The sequence below is a fragment of the Schistocerca gregaria genome, chromosome 3 (assembly GCF_023897955.1).
Source record: "Schistocerca gregaria isolate iqSchGreg1 chromosome 3, iqSchGreg1.2, whole genome shotgun sequence".
Taxonomy (NCBI): domain Eukaryota; kingdom Metazoa; phylum Arthropoda; class Insecta; order Orthoptera; family Acrididae; genus Schistocerca; species Schistocerca gregaria.
The window spans coordinates 158,149,909-158,170,270 of NC_064922.1; the positions used below are offsets into that span (position 1 = coordinate 158,149,909).

The 20,362-nt window shown below is 38.7% G+C and overlaps 1 protein-coding gene across 20 annotated transcripts in view; it reads left to right on the top strand.

Annotated features, from left to right (window-relative positions):
• Window positions 1-20,362, top strand: part of LOC126353916 (cyclin-dependent kinase 11B) — a 127,922-nt gene that overhangs the window by 95,055 nt on the left and 12,505 nt on the right. For all 20 annotated transcript variants that reach the window (XR_007565241.1, XR_007565232.1, XR_007565233.1 and 17 more), the window contains 3 exons: window positions 4,679-4,795; window positions 7,777-7,925; window positions 14,454-14,646. Coding sequence is in view for 10 of the 20 variants with exons in the window: in XM_050003149.1 (XP_049859106.1) it covers window positions 4,679-4,795; window positions 7,777-7,925; window positions 14,454-14,646 (459 nt within the window). In the remaining 10 variants the exon portion in view is untranslated. The remainder of the gene's footprint in view (window positions 1-4,678; window positions 4,796-7,776; window positions 7,926-14,453; window positions 14,647-20,362) is intronic.

Consider the following 20,362-nt stretch of genomic DNA (forward strand, 5'->3'; position numbering starts at 1 on the left):
ACATGAGCATAGCTCATGCAATTAACTGAATTTATTGTGACCTTCACAAGGTCAGACAGTCCTTTGAAATAATTGAAAACATGTAGACCTTAGGAGTCAGCTGTGTATTAGTGGTAATGTTAATGGTCTAAGGGAGCTGCACATACTCATCGTCCTGATTATGGTTGTTGGAATGTAACATCACTGTTTTGTAGCTGAACTGAACAAAGGTGATGTGTTACCTTTCAAACGATCTGTCACCTTGCTGCTATCAGTGATAATATTACCTTAATTATTTTCTTGTGCAGTTGCTTCACTTCAAATTCCTTGATGTAGTGGACATGCTATGCAGAGCCACCAATTCTTGCCGTGTGACTTTGTCATCTTCTGCAGAGGGTCAATGGCTGGAAGAGAGCTTCAAACTATTTGAGTTACTGAATGAAGTAAACGTCTTTCAATAACTCATGTATATTTAATTTTCAGTGTATTTTAGCATTTACCACAGTGGGTGTACAAATCTCTTGTGAATTTGTAGAGCAGAACATCATCTCCAGAACAGAATGTAATGGAATGATATTATTCTCTTAAGCTTCTTTCACCTGTTTTTGGGTGTTATGATTGCCAGCAGTGCTTCTTGTGCTGTGCCTTCCAAAACACCTTCCAAAACATCGCCAAGCCATGATGCTGCCACAGCAGATGGGGACACTCAGTAGCCATCGTGCTTTGCTCACACTTCTCTCATCATATCTGCACATGAATCAAATCAGAGTGTGCACAGCGGGATGTTTTCCACTTAAATTCTATATAAACAGTGTTTTTACACAGCCATCTTTCATAAGCTTGAGAGGCAGAAATGTAATGTTACTCTGCATGAACAACATGTCACACAACAGATCCCCCCTGCTAAGATGAAAGAAGTTGCTGAATACAACTTACTTAACTAATTACATGCATTTTATTATCTTTAACTTTCTGTCAAATTGTTGTTACTACTAAACTTAAGGTCTTGTAAGACCAAACTATTTTTTTCCTTTCGTACAATAAAAACATGCCTGATCATATTTCTATATCAGTTCTTTCAATAAGTATTAGTAGCATTCAATAAGAATTAAGATGTTCATTATCTAAGGTCATTTTGCCCACTTTTACCAAAACAAAATTAGTATCTTGTTATTGGTTAACCTCATTCCTTTCAAGGTAAATCTTGTGCCATTTCTCTTCCTAGAAGTGCTGCAAGCCCACATAAAGGGTGACTTACACATCCCTAAAATAAATCTTCAGTATCCATTTAATGTTCAATTCTAATGAAGTGAAGATTGGGTTTAATATGCAGAAACACCATAGTGTCTGCAAGAGAATTGTTCAATTTTAAGCTTATGCTTTGTTGCTGAACCAGCGAATACATTTAACTCTAAATTTTCTGCTGCAGCAGATGAAAACAAATGTGCACCTAATAACATTTCTTAGGTTATGTAAAACATAAACTTTTGTATTTCCATTTAAGAACCCATAAATAATAAGGCTAACTTCACCTCAGGTAATGATTTCTATAATGGAAAACTATAAATCTCAATAATCAACTTATAAAGTAAACAAGACTTTCTTGTTCTTGCATGAATTATGTGAGTAACACCACTTCAGCAATGATTCTGTGTGCAGTCAATAGAAGGTAACCACAGTAGTTAGGAAGTAGATATACATTAATTTTATCTCTGCTCTTCCATTGAATAGTGCTCCTCCTCTAAGTATATACTTCTTATCTCCATACTGTAAGACTCTTTCCTTCTCATCCCATCCAGGAAGCTTCCCCTGGCCAGGGGGTTCTGGGCAACTTTTCCGAACTGTCCCGATTTCCTGAAGCTTACCAGTGCCTTCCATTCACCCCTTCTGCCAGGAGGAGCCACTGGCTCCAAAAGCTTGACATTTCTATACATTTATGAGTTTTCTCCTGCCACTGCTTGATGATTAGGTTTTTTACTCACCCAATTAATTTAAAAAAATTGATGATGATTGTTGATTTACATTTATTGCTTTTTATTATGTTTAATTGCTGAACCCCTACTTAAATCAAACTAATCTGCATGTAAAAAAAAGAAGGAAAAAGAACAAAGAAACCAACTGCTACTGCATAATTTTAGGCTCCAAACTGCATCTCAGGAGAATGGTGTACACAGTACACCATGCAAGCAATAAATGAACAAAAAGAGGCACAACTACCCAAGGGTTAACAATAATCTACCAACCTCAACATTCAGCTGCATGGTAGCTTTTCCCAGTACTTTGTTGTTTGTTGCCCATTGTTTTCTTTTCTGATTTTCAAATGAGTGAAGCAATTAAACCTGGTAAATCACGGATTTCGATTACGACCCTCCCAACACCAGAAGGGATCAGCGATCCCCTTGTCAGTGTATCAGTTCTGTTATCACAGAAAATAGCTGTTGGCTAGGATTGTTGATATTTTTAAAAATATTGGGAATCTGGTATATCAATATTTAAGAAAATGTTATTATTGGGTCTCAATACATCAACAGAAAAATATCAATGTACTGCCCTATAAAAATATTGGCTGCCCATTGTACATATACTGCCGGTTATAGAGCTGTATATACTGGTATTGATTTATTATTAGATATTCTGTACATCAACAAGCTAGCATCCTTCGCATATCCCACTTAGAGCAAGAATTGAAAGAAAAATAATGCTTGTTCACACTTGGCAATCACCACTTTGCTAACACGTGTAACTGCATGTAAGTGGCACAATAAAAGGTATATGATGGGTCCATCATTCGCTTTCATCACTATCAGATTTGTCCGGAACACTTCATGTCAACTTCCTGTTTTTTTAAACTTAGTGATCTAGTTGTAGTGTCAAAATTACGTGGTGAAGTTAAATGTTGCAGTTTCTGTTAGTAGCGCTCATTAAGTCAGCATTTCCTCTCACACGTCACTGTCCACTGCAAAGACCCATCTTGTTATTTATATTTTTGTTCCTCATTTACGGCAACTGGTTTTGAAGAATGGCAATGTGAAGAAATAGAACACTAGTTGTGTGTGAAGAAATAGAACACTAGTTGTGCTATTTTTATACATTCAAAATCTTGTTATTTCATTCACACTGCCACTGCCCAGCACAAGCGGACTTCTTCTGTGTGTTTCACACAAAGAAAGAAATAGCTTGGACATGATGAAAGCTCACAAAGTAAGAATCCTTCACACAGTGAAAGTAAAATTATGTTCTACTACAATTTAAAAAAAAAATTGACATTTGATATTGCTATTTCGATATCAATATATTGGGAAAAGAAATGTCACCAATATATATCAGTATTTTTTGGGGAAAAAATGTGTATATTGATATTGTATCAACAGCCCTAGTGTAGGTTGCTGCCCTGTGAGAAGGAAATGGGGCTTGTTTCCCTGCACTAATCCTCTCCCCTCTGGTGGTCAAAACTACTATTGCAGTCCACCACTACATAGTATATGGTGCACTATAGCAACTGGGAAACAATACTGTCACCTATTTCGATCAAGCTGGAATTCTTCCCCTAAAAATTGAACAGCGTTTCTTTTGGTTCTAATGATAAGCTACGTGGCTTGTCAGTTCTATCCACAGCAGCATTCTCAAGCATGGACCACACAGCTATTAATTCCCACAAAAGATCGAAATTAATGTTCTGATGGTTTTTTAATTACAGCCAAATGAAGAAAACAAAAGGCCATTTCAGAAAATAAAAAACTTTCGAAGTTTTCACAGTAGCAAATGTTTCATTCAAAAGGTGCACAATCAGCATTCTGATTTAAAAAGAAAGTTCAAAGCACTAAGGATTTGTCTTCACTCACGTAACAATGGTGACCTTTTACATTTGTGTGTCTAATCATAAGAGTCCACTGCTCCTGGTCTCGCGGTAATGTTCTCCCTTCCCAAGCATCGGGTCCCCGGTTCGAATCCTAGCAAGGTCAGGGATTTCCATCTGTCCTGAGATAACTGGGTGTTGTTGTGTCCTCTTCATCATGATGATGATGATCATCATCATTCATCCCCATTACGGTCGGAGGAAGGCAATGGCAAACCACCTCCATTAAGACGTTACCTAGTAAGGCGGCGCGGGTTTCCTGCATTGTTCCCCTACACTCTGTCAAGAAGCATGAGACTTCATTTCCATTCCAATCATAAAAGAAGAGAGAAAATGAAAGATGTAAATTTTGTTCAAAAATAGATGCTACTTGTTCTGGTTCCTAATAATAAATGTTCTTTTAGTGCTATGTGTTGTACTTCATTGATAGCCCTGCTTTCAGATTTTGGCTTCATTGCCTTTACAGTGTAACAATATCTTTTAAAACAGATTGCTTTTCACCCCACACAGATGTTGAGAAGCGGACTGGTACATTTAAAAGTAGTTCAAACTTCATCAGATGTAGAAAAATAAACAAACACACACACACACACACACACACACACACACACACACACACGGCTTTCTACTTTTAAATGTGCCTCTGTCACTCAACGCCTCCTTGATGTGGTGAGTAGCAGTCTATCCTCACTAGTTTCTGTTATCCTGAAAAAGCAATAACAGTAATTCATTGCAATTAGATGTTTTTAGTCCATAAATTACTTCTTGTTGTTGTTGTTCAATGTGCAGTATTTACTGTTATAAAACACATGAAACAAAGAATTCTGTTTTTGATTTGTATAGGAATACTCAACGCCTGTCGATATGTGGTCAGTGGGCTGTATATTTGGTGAATTCTTGTCAATGGAAGCACTTTTTCCTGGGAAGACTGAAGTCGATCAGTTAAACAGGATATTTAAGGTGATTATGTTTTTTAATTTTACTCTAATGTACTTGGTGAGAAAGCTTATTAAGTGACTTTATTCGACAATCAGTCTGTTGTTGGCTAATAAAATAAACCAGATGATGTGTAAAACCAAAGAATATGTTGTAGACAGCATACGAGACTGAGAACGCTATTGAAATACCAGTGTGCTGAGCCCTAGTGTTCAGTAAAAGTAAGAGGCGATCAAAGGCTGAAGACAAGGCACGGGAGATGTTTCTTGACAAAGTGGTAGTAGTGGTAAGATGTATGTGACAGGTCTTCAGTCTGCATCTATTGCAGGGATGCCTTGTCTCACCAGCCATTTATCATCCCCCACATACTCACAGTCCAACCAAAAAGGAGCACTTCTCACCCAGGACTGGTGTCATTGAGTCACATTCGGTGCCATTCCTGCCCTGTAATAGAAATATCCCACCCACTATCTTCCCACAGTGGTAATCTGCCACCGAGCCCACCTACACAATATCCTTGTATGTCCCTAATTCAACTCTGCTCACAACCCCTTGCTTCATATACCTGCAATGGACTCAGATGCAAGATTTGCCCCATAAATCTTGCTACAACCACCTACTCCAGTCCTTTCACTGGCATCTCCTACCCCACTAAAGGCAGGGGTATGTATGAAAGCAGCCACGTGATCTACCAACTTAGCTGCCAACACTATGCTGCGGATTCTTTCAACCAATACCACCTTTTCTGAATTGCATAGCTGGGAACTCTCCCTACAGTTTCTGTGTTCCTGTAACCTCTTCAACCTTAACTTCTGCTGGTCCCTGTCCTCCACTTGCCTATCTGCTTCCTTGCTCCCATTACATTACACACATGATTTCTGTCCCACCAGTCCTCTTACAAGTTCTCACCTCTCCTCTATTCCTAAATCTCCTCCCCCCCCCCCCCCCCCCCCACCACCTCCACCACAGCCATCCTGTGCTGCATCTAGCAGCCACACCCTGTCCCCACCACATCCCTGCACACTCCCACAGGCAGCACTAGCATCTTTCTCTACCACTACCCTGCTATTCTTCCCCATCCCCACTTCATGCTGCCTCCTCTTCATCCACCCCCCCCCCTCCCCACCTACACTCACTCAACACATTGTTCACATCAGATGCAGTTTCAGTCAGGCCTTAGCACCCAGAGGCAGTAGGTGTGTGTGTGTGTGTGTGTGTGTGTGTGTGTGTGTGTGTGTGTTTTACTTCTGAGGAAGAGCTTTGTCCAAAAGCTCAAATATTTCTATATTTCTAAGAGTCTTCATTGCTTGTGCCTGTGACTCAATGCCTCCTCTACGTAGTGAGTAGCAATCTATCCTTTCCGTGTTTTGTTATTCCATTTTGGTCTTGCCATTGTTTATAATTATATTAATATTTCTCTGTATGTTTTACGAGGTCTGTTCAAAACATTTCGGAACATTCGTAATTTCATGCCGATGTTGTTTTGGAGCGAAATGCCGTTGGCATCCTTGCACAAGCCTGTGTTTAATGTATAATTGCCAGAAGTTTCATGTTTTATGTCTGTTGCTTATTGTTCAGTGCTATTTTGAGTAGAACATTGTATTGCACACTTTGCGAATTTCAAGGTGGCAGTGTTAGAGGAGAAATGCGTCTACATTAAATTTCACACAAAACTCAAGAAAACCTTTACGGAGATACACCAAATGATGCAGAAAGCCTACAGTGATGAGTGCTAAAGCTGTACTTGATGTTACAAATGGTTCACACAGCTTAAAAAAGGCAGATGGAAGTTGAAGATAATCCTCATTCAGGATGCCCTTCAATATCTACCGACGACGCTGATGCCAAGAGAAGACTGACTGACTGAGAGATAAGAGTGTAACATTTCAGTTGAATTGTCATGAAATCCGTACAAAGCATCTTGGAATGCACCGTGTTGCTGCCAGATTTGTCCTATGGCTCATGAGTCAAGACCAGAAAGACCTTTGCCTCGTAATCTGTGAAGAGCTCTTGGATCACGCAAATGAGAATGAGGTGTTCCTTAAGAGAATAATAACTGGTGATGAGATGTGGGTCTATGGTTATGGTTATGAGACCAAGGTTTAGCCTTCACAGTGGGTTGGGAAAGGTCCTCAAAGACCAAAAGAAGCTCGTCAGGCCAGGTCAAACGTCAAAACCATGCTTATAGTTTTATTTGACTATGAGGGATTAGGTCATCATGGATTCACTACCACATAGCCAAACTGTTAATCGATAGTACTATCAGGATGTGTTTAGACACATGCGAGAAAATGTGAGAAGGAAATAGCCTGAAATGTTGTGAGAAAATTCATGGTTCTTGCATCATGATAATGCACCCTCGCATTCATCCCTGTTGGTGCGTCACTATTGCACTAAAAATGAAATCTCTGTTGAAAGGACAAAGATTTGCAGTTGTAGACAAAATAAAAGAAAATTCACAGGAGCAGTATATCTATTATGGAGGAGAGTATTTGGAAGGAGACAATGCACAATAAGTAAAAGGTAAGTGCAGAAATATTTTATGGGCTAAATTCTTGGTCTTTTTTGAACAGACCTTGTATTTTTAACACCGACAATATTTTCTCCTGTTGAGTTTCATAACTGTTAGTGGTCAGTCTTGTGGTGGCTGTCTATTGTGGGTGGTAATGCATTGATTATATTTTGGTTCCTTGACAATTGGTTGATTGCTGTGCACTCTGATTACCTCACTAAGTGGTGTATGGTACCAGTTGTATTAGAGCTGTCATATTTGTTACATCTTGAGTCTTCGTGTATGTGATTTCCCTCCTCTTTTTCAGAGATCTGGAGATGATTGTTCAGCAGCTGAAACTGCTTACCTAACAGCTTCGTTGTGATCCTATCTACATAAATAAATTTATAGTGTACTATTGTTGATCGCAAGTCTCTCTCTAACTGATTGTGTCAGACTCTCTTAATAAAATTAATATTCTGATAGTAACATTATTATTATTATTCATTTCTAGGATCTGGGCACTCCAAATGAGAAAATTTGGCCTGGTTACAGTAAGCTTCCTGCTGTTCAGAAGATGACATTTGCTGAATATCCTGTAAATCAGTTGCGCAACAGGTTTGGTGCTATGATTACTGATGTGGGTATGGATCTTATGAACAGGTGCGTTCTTATTTGCAAGTTTTTGTCATCATTGTCTGGTTAATACTAAACTAGATGGCACTAGTGTTGACATTATTTATCATTATTAGATGCCAGGTGTGTTCTTTTCCTACTTGGACCTACTAAAGTGATTGTTAGATGTGAAACAGTTTGTTGAAATCAGATTTTTTGGTATTTGACAACAAAGGGTCATCATTCAATAAATTTATAAAATGTAAACCAAGTAACTTACGCAGTGAATGCTAGAAATTTTCAGTGTTTTCTTTCTTTCCATGTAGCAACAGTCTCTCTTAAACTGCAAGATGCAAGAAATAATGTGTACTGAATTCACAAATACAAGCATTATGTAGCCCTTTGTTTGACACTGGTTAGTCCAGTGTACCAACCTTCATTAATTTCATCGTGCTATTTCAAATTTTTTAATGAATTGCATTGTGTTGTCCCATCCAAGCAACTACATCTTATAAATGTTACAGATTTTTCAGTCATTTTCGCTGTTGATACACTTTTCAAGTTTACTTTGGTTTTCTGCAATTTCTCTAAACTTTTTAAGGCAAGTGTTAGGTCATTCTTTTGAATGGACATGCTCATTTCTTTGTCCATACTTTTTTTACAGTAGTTTGTGTTCTATCTATAATGATCTCATTGTCAATGGGGCATTAACACCAATCTTCCTTCTTTCAAGTGGACCGAACAAGTCAGGTGTCATATATCTGTGTTCATTAACTCCAAATGTTCTATTTATATTCATTTTATTAGTCATTAGATCTCTTATTAAATTGTCGCTGATAGTAAAGATTTTTTTTTCTTTAAGTAATTTGTTTGTCATTATTGTTTATTCACTCAATTGTTCTTTTTCTTCCAATTTGTGCAACTACTTATTGATTGATAGGTATCTATCTTCACAGTGCAGAAAGCTTTCAGTTCAATCGAGGGAGGGGGGGCCTCCAAATTCATATTCTTGATGAGAAAGACCTTGTTTCACAAAGCACCTAGCATCCGGCGCACTTTGGTCTAGCATCCCTGTAGGATTTTGAACATTTTTTAACAAATTCTAAGTTGATTTTTGAATGCGTGGATAGTGTACGTGATGTCTCCACCAGGGGAATCCCCGTCGCATCTAGAAATAAACTTTCCTGCAGACAAAAGGGGACGGCGCTACATGAGCTAAGCGGAACAAAGCCAAACGGTTGAATGCCAGTCGCTCTTTATATGGTTGACCAGGATTGCGTTGTTATAATTACTAGCAAAATCCATAGGTTGAGACTACCAGAGAGGGAATAAACGAGTAACAGGAATAAGAGGTTAAAAAGATTATGTATTATCTTCTCGGTGTATCCAAGAAAATGAAGTTTTGATAGAAAAGTTTTGGCCAGAAGTGCTCTTGTTCTTCCGGTTCCAAATAATCCCATCCAATATTAATTGTGAGTTTGTTTTGAAGAGGGACAGGGTGTCAAACAGGCCGACACAGGGTGTCAAGGCCGACTGGGAGCAGGAGAGGTACCACAGGACATTTTAATTTCCACTGTCTTGAATATAGTTTGATAACATCCATTACAAAATATTGCACGTTTGAATTTGACAGAGCGAACTACAGTAACGTGCAATAGAAAAATGTTGTGTGAAGAGGCGTGGCACTGCACTTCGACACACTGAAGACCAACTATCAAGTCTTACGTTTCCTCAAACATGTGTGTTTTATGTATCGGACTGTTCTGAAAGATGTGTGCAGCAATATGAACATTTTTTGAAAAGTCGATTTTTTAAACTTTTGGCATTCTATCTCAAACACTTTGGTCGGGGTACGCAAATATCGTAGATGCGGGGCAAATGCGCAGAGCAGTCAAAGTTGTTGTGGGGAGGTTGGTATTCTCCACGTGACCCGTGTTTACGTTTAGTGATTTTGCCATTTCTTCTTTGTTTACTACTCTCACGTCAAATGAACACAAAATGTATTTTTGTGACTGGGAGCTATCAAGTGAAATAAAATACATTCACATAATTACGGAAGGCTAATATTTGTTATTAGTTTCAGACTATTTTATTTCTGCGTTTCTGACAGTCAAGCATTAATCGCATTGCCGAAAAATGAAGTTATTTTTTCGGTTTGCTTAAGAAATTTGGCTTTTATTAATCTTTCCCGCTGAGGCAGTCAATTTATTTGAAATTAAGTGTTTAATTCAACACTATTGGCTGGCTTTAATTGTTGCTGAATTTCAAGCACACGTTTACATCTTCTAGCACGTTTGGCATTATGTCATAATAAAGAACTAAATATGAGATAATACAGTACTCGTACTCCAAAAAAATTTACATCCAAATCTGGACATGCAAATGTGCACTTTAAGCTGAATTATGCATTTCAGTATGGTTCACCAAATTCGGATGCGCTTGGAGTATCCTCTTAAGTCTTGTTCCTTTATGACATAATGTAAGATCTTTTAATGTTTTACATACACGAACAATCGAGCTTCCTGAATCATCATAGCTGCGCAAGCGCAGTGACGCCTGTTTTCTGTCCCCCTCTGACAACTGCTAAAACAAACCTATTTCCAACAAGTCGCGAGAAAATATTGCGAATGATTGTTTGAAAAGCATTACTTCCAAAGTAAATTTCCTTTTACGCAAGATGATCTATATGCGACAAGGTACGATGCATTTCTTAAATCACAGAGCATTTTACTCTCATTCAAAAAACAACTCTTTGAGGACGACCATTTAAAATAATTTTGAGCCCAGAAGCTCAGACATTTATGTTGTTGTTTCAAAATTTTACTGGCACATTTGTGTAATGTATCTTAAAATGTAGCACGCGCTAAAAAGATCAACATTATATGTGAAAGCTTATTTTCTCTTGCAGCTTATTAATCTTTGAGACTAATATATGGAAGCTTTTCGTTTCTTGTAGCAACACTATGTATATTAATTTAAACCATTAACGTTTCCTATTTGTGTTCACGCTACTTAACAGAGATGGTCCTATTGGCTGACTACATCATGTGTCCTGGGCTCTGAATATCCGCTGTCGTCGGCTGGCGAGATCACGTGACATGAGCTATGACTGGTATACAAAAACGCATTGCAATCTCAATTTCAATGCTTCGAAAAGTAACATGTGGTGTTCGGTGGAATTCGAATTCCTTGAGCAGTTAAACAGAGAACCAACTTGTGACGATAACATATTAGACCTTCTGGTGACAAACAGACCCGAACTATTTGAATCTGTTAATGCAGAACAGGGAATCAGCGATCATAAAGCGGTTACTGCATCGATGATTTCAGCAGTAAATAGAAATATTAAAAAAGGCAGGAAGATTTTTCTGTTTAGCAAAAGTGACCAAAAGCAGATTACACAGTACCTGGCGGCTCAACACAAAAGTTTTGTCTCAAGTGCAGATAGTGTTTAGGATCAGTGGACAAAGTTCAAAACCATGGTACAATATGCGTTAGATGAGTATGTGCCAAGCAAGATCGTAAGAGATGGGAAAGAGCCACCGTGGTACAACAACCGAGTTAGAAAACTGCTGCGGAAGCAAAGGGTACTTCACAGCAAACATAAACATAGCCAAAGCCTTGCAGACAAACAAAAATTACGCGAAGCGAAATGTAGTGTGAGGAGGCTATGCGAGAGGCGTTCAATGAATTCGAAAGTAAAATCCTATGTACTGACTTGGCAGAAAATCCTAAGAAATTTTGGTCCTTTGTCAAAGCGGTAGGTGGATCAAAACAAAAGGTCCAGACACTCTGTGACCAAAATGGTACTGAAACAGAGGATGACAGACTAAAGGCCGAAATACTAAATGTCTTCTTCCAAAGCTTTTTCACAGAGGAAGACTGCACTGTAGTTCCTTCTCTAGATTGTCGCACAGATGACAAAATGGTAGATATCGAAGTAGACGACAGAGGGATAGAGAAACAATTAAAATCGCTCAAAAGGGGAAAGGCCGCTGGACCTGATGGGATACCAGTTCGATTTTACACAGAGTACGCGAAGGAACTTGCCCCCCCTTCTTGCAGCGGTGTACCGTAGGTCTCTAGAAGAGCGAAGCGTTCCAAAGGATTGGAAAAGGGCACAGGTCATCCCTGTTTTCAAGAAGGGACGTCGAACAGATGTGCAGAACTACAGACCTATATATCTAACGTCGATCAGTTGTAGATTTTTGGAACACGTATTATGTTCGAGTTTCTAGTCAGAAATCTACTCTGTAGGAATCAGCATGGGTTTCGAAAGAGACGGTCGTGTGAAACCCAGCTCGCGCTATTCGTCCACGAGACTCAGAGGGCCTTAGACACGGGTTCACAGGTAGATGCCGTGTTTCTTGACTTCCGCAAGGCGTTTCACGCAGTTCCCCACAGTCGTTTAATGAACAAAGTAAGAGCATATGGACTATCAGATCAATTGTCTGATTGGATTGAGGAGTTCCTAGATAACAGAACACAGCATGTCATTCTCAATGGAGAGAAGTATACCGAAGCAAGAGTGATTTCAGGTGTGCCGCAGGGGAGTGTCATAGGACCGTTGCTATTCACAATATACATAAATGACCTGTTGGATGACATCGGAAGTTCACTGAGGCTTTTTGCGGATGATGCTGTGGTGTATCGAGAGGTTGCAACAATGGAAAATTGTACTGAAATGCAGGAGGATCTGCAGCGAATTGACGCATGGTGCAGGGAATGGCAATTAAATCTCAATGTAGAAAAGTGTAATGTGCTGTGAATACGTAGAAAGATAGATCCCTTATCATTTAGCTACAAAATAGCAGGTCAGCAACTGGAAGCAGTTAATTCCATAAATTATCTGGGAGTACGCATTAGGAGTGATTTAAAATGGAATGATCATATTAAGTTGATCCTCGGTAAAGCAGATGCCAGACTGAGATTCATTGGAAGAATCCTAAGGAAATGCAATCCGACAACAAAGGAAGTAGGTTACAGTACGCTTGTTCGTCCACTGCTTGAATACTGCTCAGTAGTGTGGAATCCGTACCAGATAGGGTTGATAGAAGAGGTAGAGATCTAACGGAGAGCAGCGCGCTTCGTTACAGGATCATTTAGTAATTACGAAAGCGTTACGGAGATGATAGATAAACTCCAGTGGAAGACTCTGCAGAAGAGAAGCTCAGTAGCTCAGTACGGGCTTTTGTTAAAGTTTCGAGAACATATCTTCACTGAAGAGTCAAGCAGTATATTGCTCCCTCCTACGTATATCTTGCGAAGAGACCATGAGGATAAAATCAGAGAGATTAGAGCCCACACAGAAGCGTACCGACAATCCTTCTTTCCACAAACAATACAAGACTGAAATAGAAGGGAGAACCGATAGAGGTACTCAGGGTACCCTCAGTCACACACCGTCAGGTGGCTTGCGGAGTATGGATGTAGATGTAGATGAATACTTTCGTTATGTGAAAATATTGTGTACCTGTTGCTTCACATCAGACATATTTCCAAAATGTGTTTTTCCCCTGAATTTCATTTCCTAAAGTGCCGGGAAATTCTATGCCGGTGTATAAAACCATAACCATTCAAAGGGTTGATAAGTTTTACAGTTTCGAGGAATAGTATATGGTCACTTAACATGGAAAATGTGTATTTTCACACAGAAGAAAGTTTATTTTTTACCTTGAAATTTGGGAAACATCAAAGAATTCCGCCCCCCCCCCCCCCCCCCTCTCCTCCCTTGTCCACACAGTCTCAGCACAGCATGCTTAGATGTTTTCAGTGGGCACTGTTTATCAGAGTACTGCACTGTGGAATGGTAGCTTATGAACTGAGTGGCAAAGTGTTGCTATTGATTTTTATTAGAACTATAGCATCTCTTGTCATTTGATCATTTTTGTGGCTTTGCCTAGTTTGCGCAGTAATATGGGTATAAGTTGCTGTGCACAACCTGATATGAATTTGGGTAGTTTGTTTGAAGATATCCTTGTGACCTGCAGTTCACTGATGACATATAATTGTGTGTTGCAGCTATTTAACATCCATAATTTTGCCCAGAACCTCAGATGAATGAAAATATATGGTTTCTAGTTACCAGACTGCACACTGATACCATAGGTTAACTCGTGAACTACTTAAATTTATATTAAATTACAAAAACATCTCCTTCCCTGTAATCTTCATGCATTGGTGATGTATCTGTCTCACTGCTCTTTACATTCAGTACATTCCTTTTCTATGTAAAAGTACTTGATGCTTATGCCTCTTGTCCTCATTCAGTGCATCCAGAAGCCATGTTTCTTGTTTTTCACTTGATTGTGTATCATTGTACTTTAATTATTTCTGTTTCAGCTACCATTTTAAGCTGATTTATTCTCTGTCTTATTGTTAGTGTCAACTTCCATATGCTTCTCTACTTCAAGCCAGCATTAAAATGCAAATATCAGTGAACTAATCATGTAATTCCTTGCTGTACAGCTTATTCACAAAGTGGAATGGAGTTTATAGCCATACAGTTTATCTTATAATTGAGAGTTTAAATATTTGAAACACTGATATATTAATAACACAATGGTTGTGTTACAGGTTTCTAACATATGATCCAGCACAACGCATCACCGCCGAAGCAGCCTTGAACCATGATTACTTTAAGGAGGCCCCTTTACCTATTGACCCTGCTATGTTTCCAACATGGCCAGCAAAGAGTGAGCTTGGACATCGCAAAGCAGCTGCTGCTTCTCCTAAACCACCACCTGGTGGTCATGAATATAAGCAACTAGTACGTTATGTTAAACTGAGATGATACATAACTTAATTGAAAGTGCTCTATCTGCATTGAAAGATGCAGCTCGGAATACATTTTGTAAATGTTTTTTCCCATAGCTGTCGTCTTGATTTAGCTCATAACTTTTGCTATAAAAGATGGGTCAAGATTGCCATTAATAATGTATTCAGGATTAAATGCATTTTTAGTTTTGCAAAGAGCAGCAACAAAACAAATATACCTTCTGATAACTATTAATATAGTCACATTTCTTGTACATCAGTGTACATGCATTTCTTCTGTCACCGCACATTTTCTTGATGTGTGAAATATAAATTAAGAGTGGAAACAGCTATTTAAGAGAGAACCGCATGCACGTGCACACACATCCTGCTAACTTTCATAATTATTTCACTTCTTTACTACATAATTCATAAATGCTTTACGCTACGGAAAGTGTTTTAGTAAGTATGAACATACCTCACTCAGCAAGATACTTATAATTTAGACCATCTTAATGTTTCCCCCCAACAGTTTTGAAAATGTTATTCACTGACAAAATGTTCTGGCAGAAAAATAAATTAACTATCAACTGTTAACAAAAAACTGCACAGTAGCACATAAAATGCTGAAAAATGTAAAAAGCAAAAGTAAACTAAAAGTGCCTTGCAATAATTTTTGTTAAGCGCATATATGAAAACAGGAAGAGTACCCAAAAATTTATTACTCTCTCCTAAGTTAAATCATTTATTGGCAGTTACAGACATTTCATTGTAGCTTGCGCTTCTCATTCTATAATACTAATTATCAGTATCGCCGCCATTCAGCTATGTCTAAAAGTCACCAGTGCTAGTGTTTGTTTTCTTGTTTATTTTAATAGTTTTAGTACTGTTGATTTGTGCTGCCAGGAGCACCACAGTCAGGTAACTTGAACATTGTAATGATAGAAAACGGGGCTCCTTTTTGTCTTTTTTCTAGTGCTTCCACTTGCATTTTAATAGTAGGATAGACAGGGAGGGTGTGTGGATGCAGGAGCTGGCTGCAGTTCACAAACAACTGAAGCTGTTGTTAGCCACCTGCAGTCGGCTTCTTTGGGGTGTGGGTATGATGGAGAAACTGGTATGTTGCATGGGATAACTCAAGTTTCACTTTTTTGGTCCAGAGGCTTAAAAAATGTAGGGACTGGCTGTCTGGTGTCACCCATTCACTCTGTGAATGAACAAGTGGCTGCCCATTCAGCAGAATACAAGTAGGTACAAGGGAGGGTGGGTTTGCTAGTTATGGGAGCTCCAATGTTGGGCAAATTATGGAATCCTTTAAGGAAGTAGCATCCATGGCCATAATGATAAGAATTTTAGTTAAAATATGCACCCCTTTGGCTGGTAATTCAACCTGCCTTTGTCTGGGCACTTTCCTCTGCACTGTCATTCTCCTCATACCATTAATTATGTTATCCAGTTTTATTAAACATACGAATAGTTTAAGTAATACTTAAGACTTTAAATAAAGTTTATTGATTTAATTTTAGAAAGTGATGTGGAGAAGAACATGTAATTTCAATTATTGAGTAAGGTATATGAGAGGGTATGGACATGTTGTTGTTGCGGTCTTCAGTCCTGAGACTGGTTTGATGCAGCTCTCCATGCTACTCTATCCTGTGCAAGCTTCTTCATCTCCCAGTACCTACTGCAACCTACATCCTTCTGAATCTGCTTAGTGTATTCATCTCTTGGTCTCCCTCTACGATTTTTACTCTCCACACTGCCCTCCAATACCAAATTGGTGATCCCTTGATGCCTCAGAACATGTCCTACCAACCGATCCCTTCTTCTGGTCAAGTTGTGCCACAAACATCTCTTCTCCCCAATCCTATTCAATACTTCCTCATTAGTTATGTGATCTACCCATCTAATCTTCAGCATTCTTCTGTAGCACCACATTTCGAAAGCTTCTATTCTCTTCTTGTCCAAACTATTTAACGTCCATGTTTCACTTTCATACATGGCTACACTCCATACAAATACTTTCAGAAATGACTTCCTGACACTTAAATCTATACTCGATGTTAACAAATTTCTCTTCTTCAGAAATGCTTTCCTTGCCATTGCCAGTCTACATTTTATATCCTCTCTACTTCGACCATCATCAGTTATTTTGCTCCCCAAATAGCAAAACTCTGATACTACTTTAAGTGTCTCATTTCCTAATCTAATTCCCTCAGCATCACCCCACTTAATTCGACTACATTCCATTATCCTCGTTTTGCTTTTGTTGATGTTCATCTTATATCCTCCTATCAAGACACTGTCCGTTCCATTCAACTGCTCTCTCTCTGACAGAATTACAATGTCATCGGCGAATCTCAAAGTTTTTATTTCTTCTCCGTGCATTTTAATACCTACTCCGAATTTTTCTTTTGTTTCCTTTACTGCTTGCCCAATGTACAGATTGAATAACATCGGGGAGAGGTTATAACCCTGTCTTACTCCCTTCCCGACCACTGCTTCCCTTTCATGTCCCTCGACTCTTATAACTGCCATCTGGTTTCTGTACAAATTGTAAATAGCCTTTCGTTCCCTGTATTTTACCCGTCATCTTTATAATTTGAAAGAGAGTATTGCAGTCAACATTGTCTAAAGCTTTCTCTAAGTCTACAAATGCTAGAAACGTAAGTTTGCTTTCCTTAATCTTTCTTCTAACATAAGTCGTAGGGTCAGTATTGCCTCACGTGTTCCAGTGTTTCTACGGAATCCAAACTGATCTTCCCCGAGGTCGGCTTCTACTAGTTTTTCCTTTCGTCTGTAAATAATTCGTGTTAGTATTTTGCAGCTTTGGTTTATTAAACTGACTGTTCGGTAATTTTCACATCTGTCAAAACCTGATTTCTTTGGGATTGGAATTATTATATTCTTCTTGAAGTCTGAGGGTATTTCGCCTGTTTCAAACATCTTGCTCACCAGATGGTAGAGTTTTGTCAGGACTGGCTCTCCCAAGGCCGTCAGTAGTTCCAATGGAATGTTGTCTACTCCGGGGGGCCTTGTTTCGACTCAGGTCTTTCAGTGCTCTGTCAAACTCTTCACGCAATATCATATCTCCCATTTCATCTTCATCTACATCCTCTTCCATTTCCATAATATTGTCCTCAAGTGCATAGCCTCTACATCCTTACATTTGTCATCTAGCCATCCCTGCTTAGCCATTTTGCACTTCCTGTCAATCTCATTTTTGAGACGTTTGTATTCCTTTTTGCCTGCTTCATTTACTGCATTTTTATATTTTCTCCTTTCATCAGTTAAATTCAATATTTCTTCTGTTACCCAAAGATTTCTACTAGCCCTCGTCTTTTTACCTACTTGATCCTCTGCTGCCTTCACTACTTCATCCCTCAAAGCTACCCATTCTTCTTCTACTGTGTTTCTTTCTCCCATTTCTGTCAATTGTTCCCTTATGTTTTCCCTGAAACTCTGTACAACCTCTGGTTTAGTCAGATTATCCAGGTCTCATCTCCTTAAATTCCCAACTTTTTGCAGTTTCTTCAGTTTTAATCTACAGTTCATAACCAATAGATTGTGGTCAGAGTCCACATCTGCCCCTGGAAATGTCTTACAACTTAAAACCTGGTTCCTAAATCTCTGTCTTACCATTATATAATCTATCTGATACCTTTCAGTATCTCCAGGGTTCTTCCACGTATACAACCTTCTTTCATGATTCTTAAACCAAGTGTTAGCTATGATTAAGTTGTGCTCTGTGCAAAATTCTACTAGGCGGCTTCCTCTTTCATTTCTTAGCCCCAATCCATATTCACCTACTATGTTTCCTTCTCTCCCTTTTCCTACACTCGAATTCCAGTCACCAATGACTATTAAATTTTCTACTCCCTTCACTATCTGAATAATTTCTTTTATTTCATCATACATTTCTTCAATTTCTTCGTCATCTGCAGAGCTAGTTGGCATATAAACTTGTACTACTGTAGTAGGTGTGGGCTTCGTATCTATCTTGGCCACAATAATGCGTTCACTATGCTGTTTGTAGTAGCTTACCCGCATTCCTATTTTCCTATTCATTATTAAACTGACTCCTGCATTACCCCCATTTGATTTTGTGTTTATAACCCTGTAGTCACCTGACCAAAAGTCTTGTTCCTCCTGCCACCGAACTTCACTAATTCCCACTATATCTAACTTTAACCTATCCATTTCCCTTTGTAAATTTTCTAACATACCTGCCCGATTAAGGGATCTGAAATTCCACGTTCCGATCCGTAGAATGCCAGTTTCATTTCTCCTGATAACGACATCCTCTTGAGTAGTCCCTCTTGAGTATGGACATAACAGAGGATGAACTAAAAGAGACAGACAAAACAACTAATGTGGGTGGGAGAGTTGGAAGCAGGGCTTAGTGGTCACATCTCAGTCAGACTGAGGATGTTTTTAGTAGGGACCAGCTTAGGAGTACCCTAATTAAGTTAATAACAGTGTACCTATCTGTATATTTATTTTTACAAATTTTTGCTCCCAAGAGAAATTTCAGCCATACTGCTGCCAGATTCTGCTCTGTTGACTAAATGAGTTTGGTGATCACTGGCCTAGATGAACTTGGGTTAATCACTCATGGTTTTACTAGCTAATTGATTCCAGTAGAATAGTTGTAGAATAATTCAAAGAGCATCTACTCTCAGTTGCATGGAATCAACCTGATCGTGCAATTTTAAGATTTCAGTTGAAGACGACTTCAACTTACCGAATATAGACTGTGATGCCTATGGAGTCATTGCAGCTGGTGAAGACAGACAGTTGTGGAAGTGGTTGTAAACATATTTTACTAAAACGGTCTTCAGCAGCTAGTTCAACAACCCACATCTATATTTTAGACCTTGTAGTTACAAACAGGCCTGATTTTATTGGCATTGGCAGAATAGAAACAGCAATTGCTGGTCAAAATGTTGTCATAATGTCAATGCTTACTAAAATTAATACATCCATCAAGAATTCTAGGAGGGTTTCTATGCTGGAAAGAACAGATAAGCAGTTTTTAGCATTCTACGTAGACAAGTAATGGATGTCATTTAGTTTCAAAATGTTAGACATACGAGAATTATGGACAACATTTAAGGATTAATGATGGGAAAGACCCACTGTGGTTTGATGATAAAATTTGAAAATTACTTAAGTAGCAGCGATTGTTACGTTCTCAGTTCAAAACAGAATGCAAAATTTAGAAATTCATGCTCCTATAACAGTATCAATGCATGAAAATGATCCCATGTCAAATCATGAAGCAGATTGAAGGCCCCTCTTCCGATCACTAATGACACGTCCGCTCTGATAACATAAGTGATCAATAGGAAAGCTGAAATTTTAAATTTTGCATTAAAAAAAATCATTCACTTAAGAGGATTGTACAGATATACCATTGCTTGATGTCACACAGGAAGACATAGAAATGGACATCCCTGATGGTGACAGGCAGTGCTTTTTTTTCTGGGGGAATGCATACCCCTAAACTTTTTCACCGACAAAGTAATTTTTTTACGATGTTGAGGAGTTTGAAGAGTGCCAAAGAATTATTTCACGGACATAAATTTTTTATTTCATTTTTTCGTGCTGGTAATTGCAATACGAACTAGACCAGTGCAGTTTCTGGTGGGGAAAAGCGATGTAATTGACTGTTTCAAGCATTTCGAAGGTTCAGCAACCATTCTCAACAACTGAATCGCTGGCAGCCA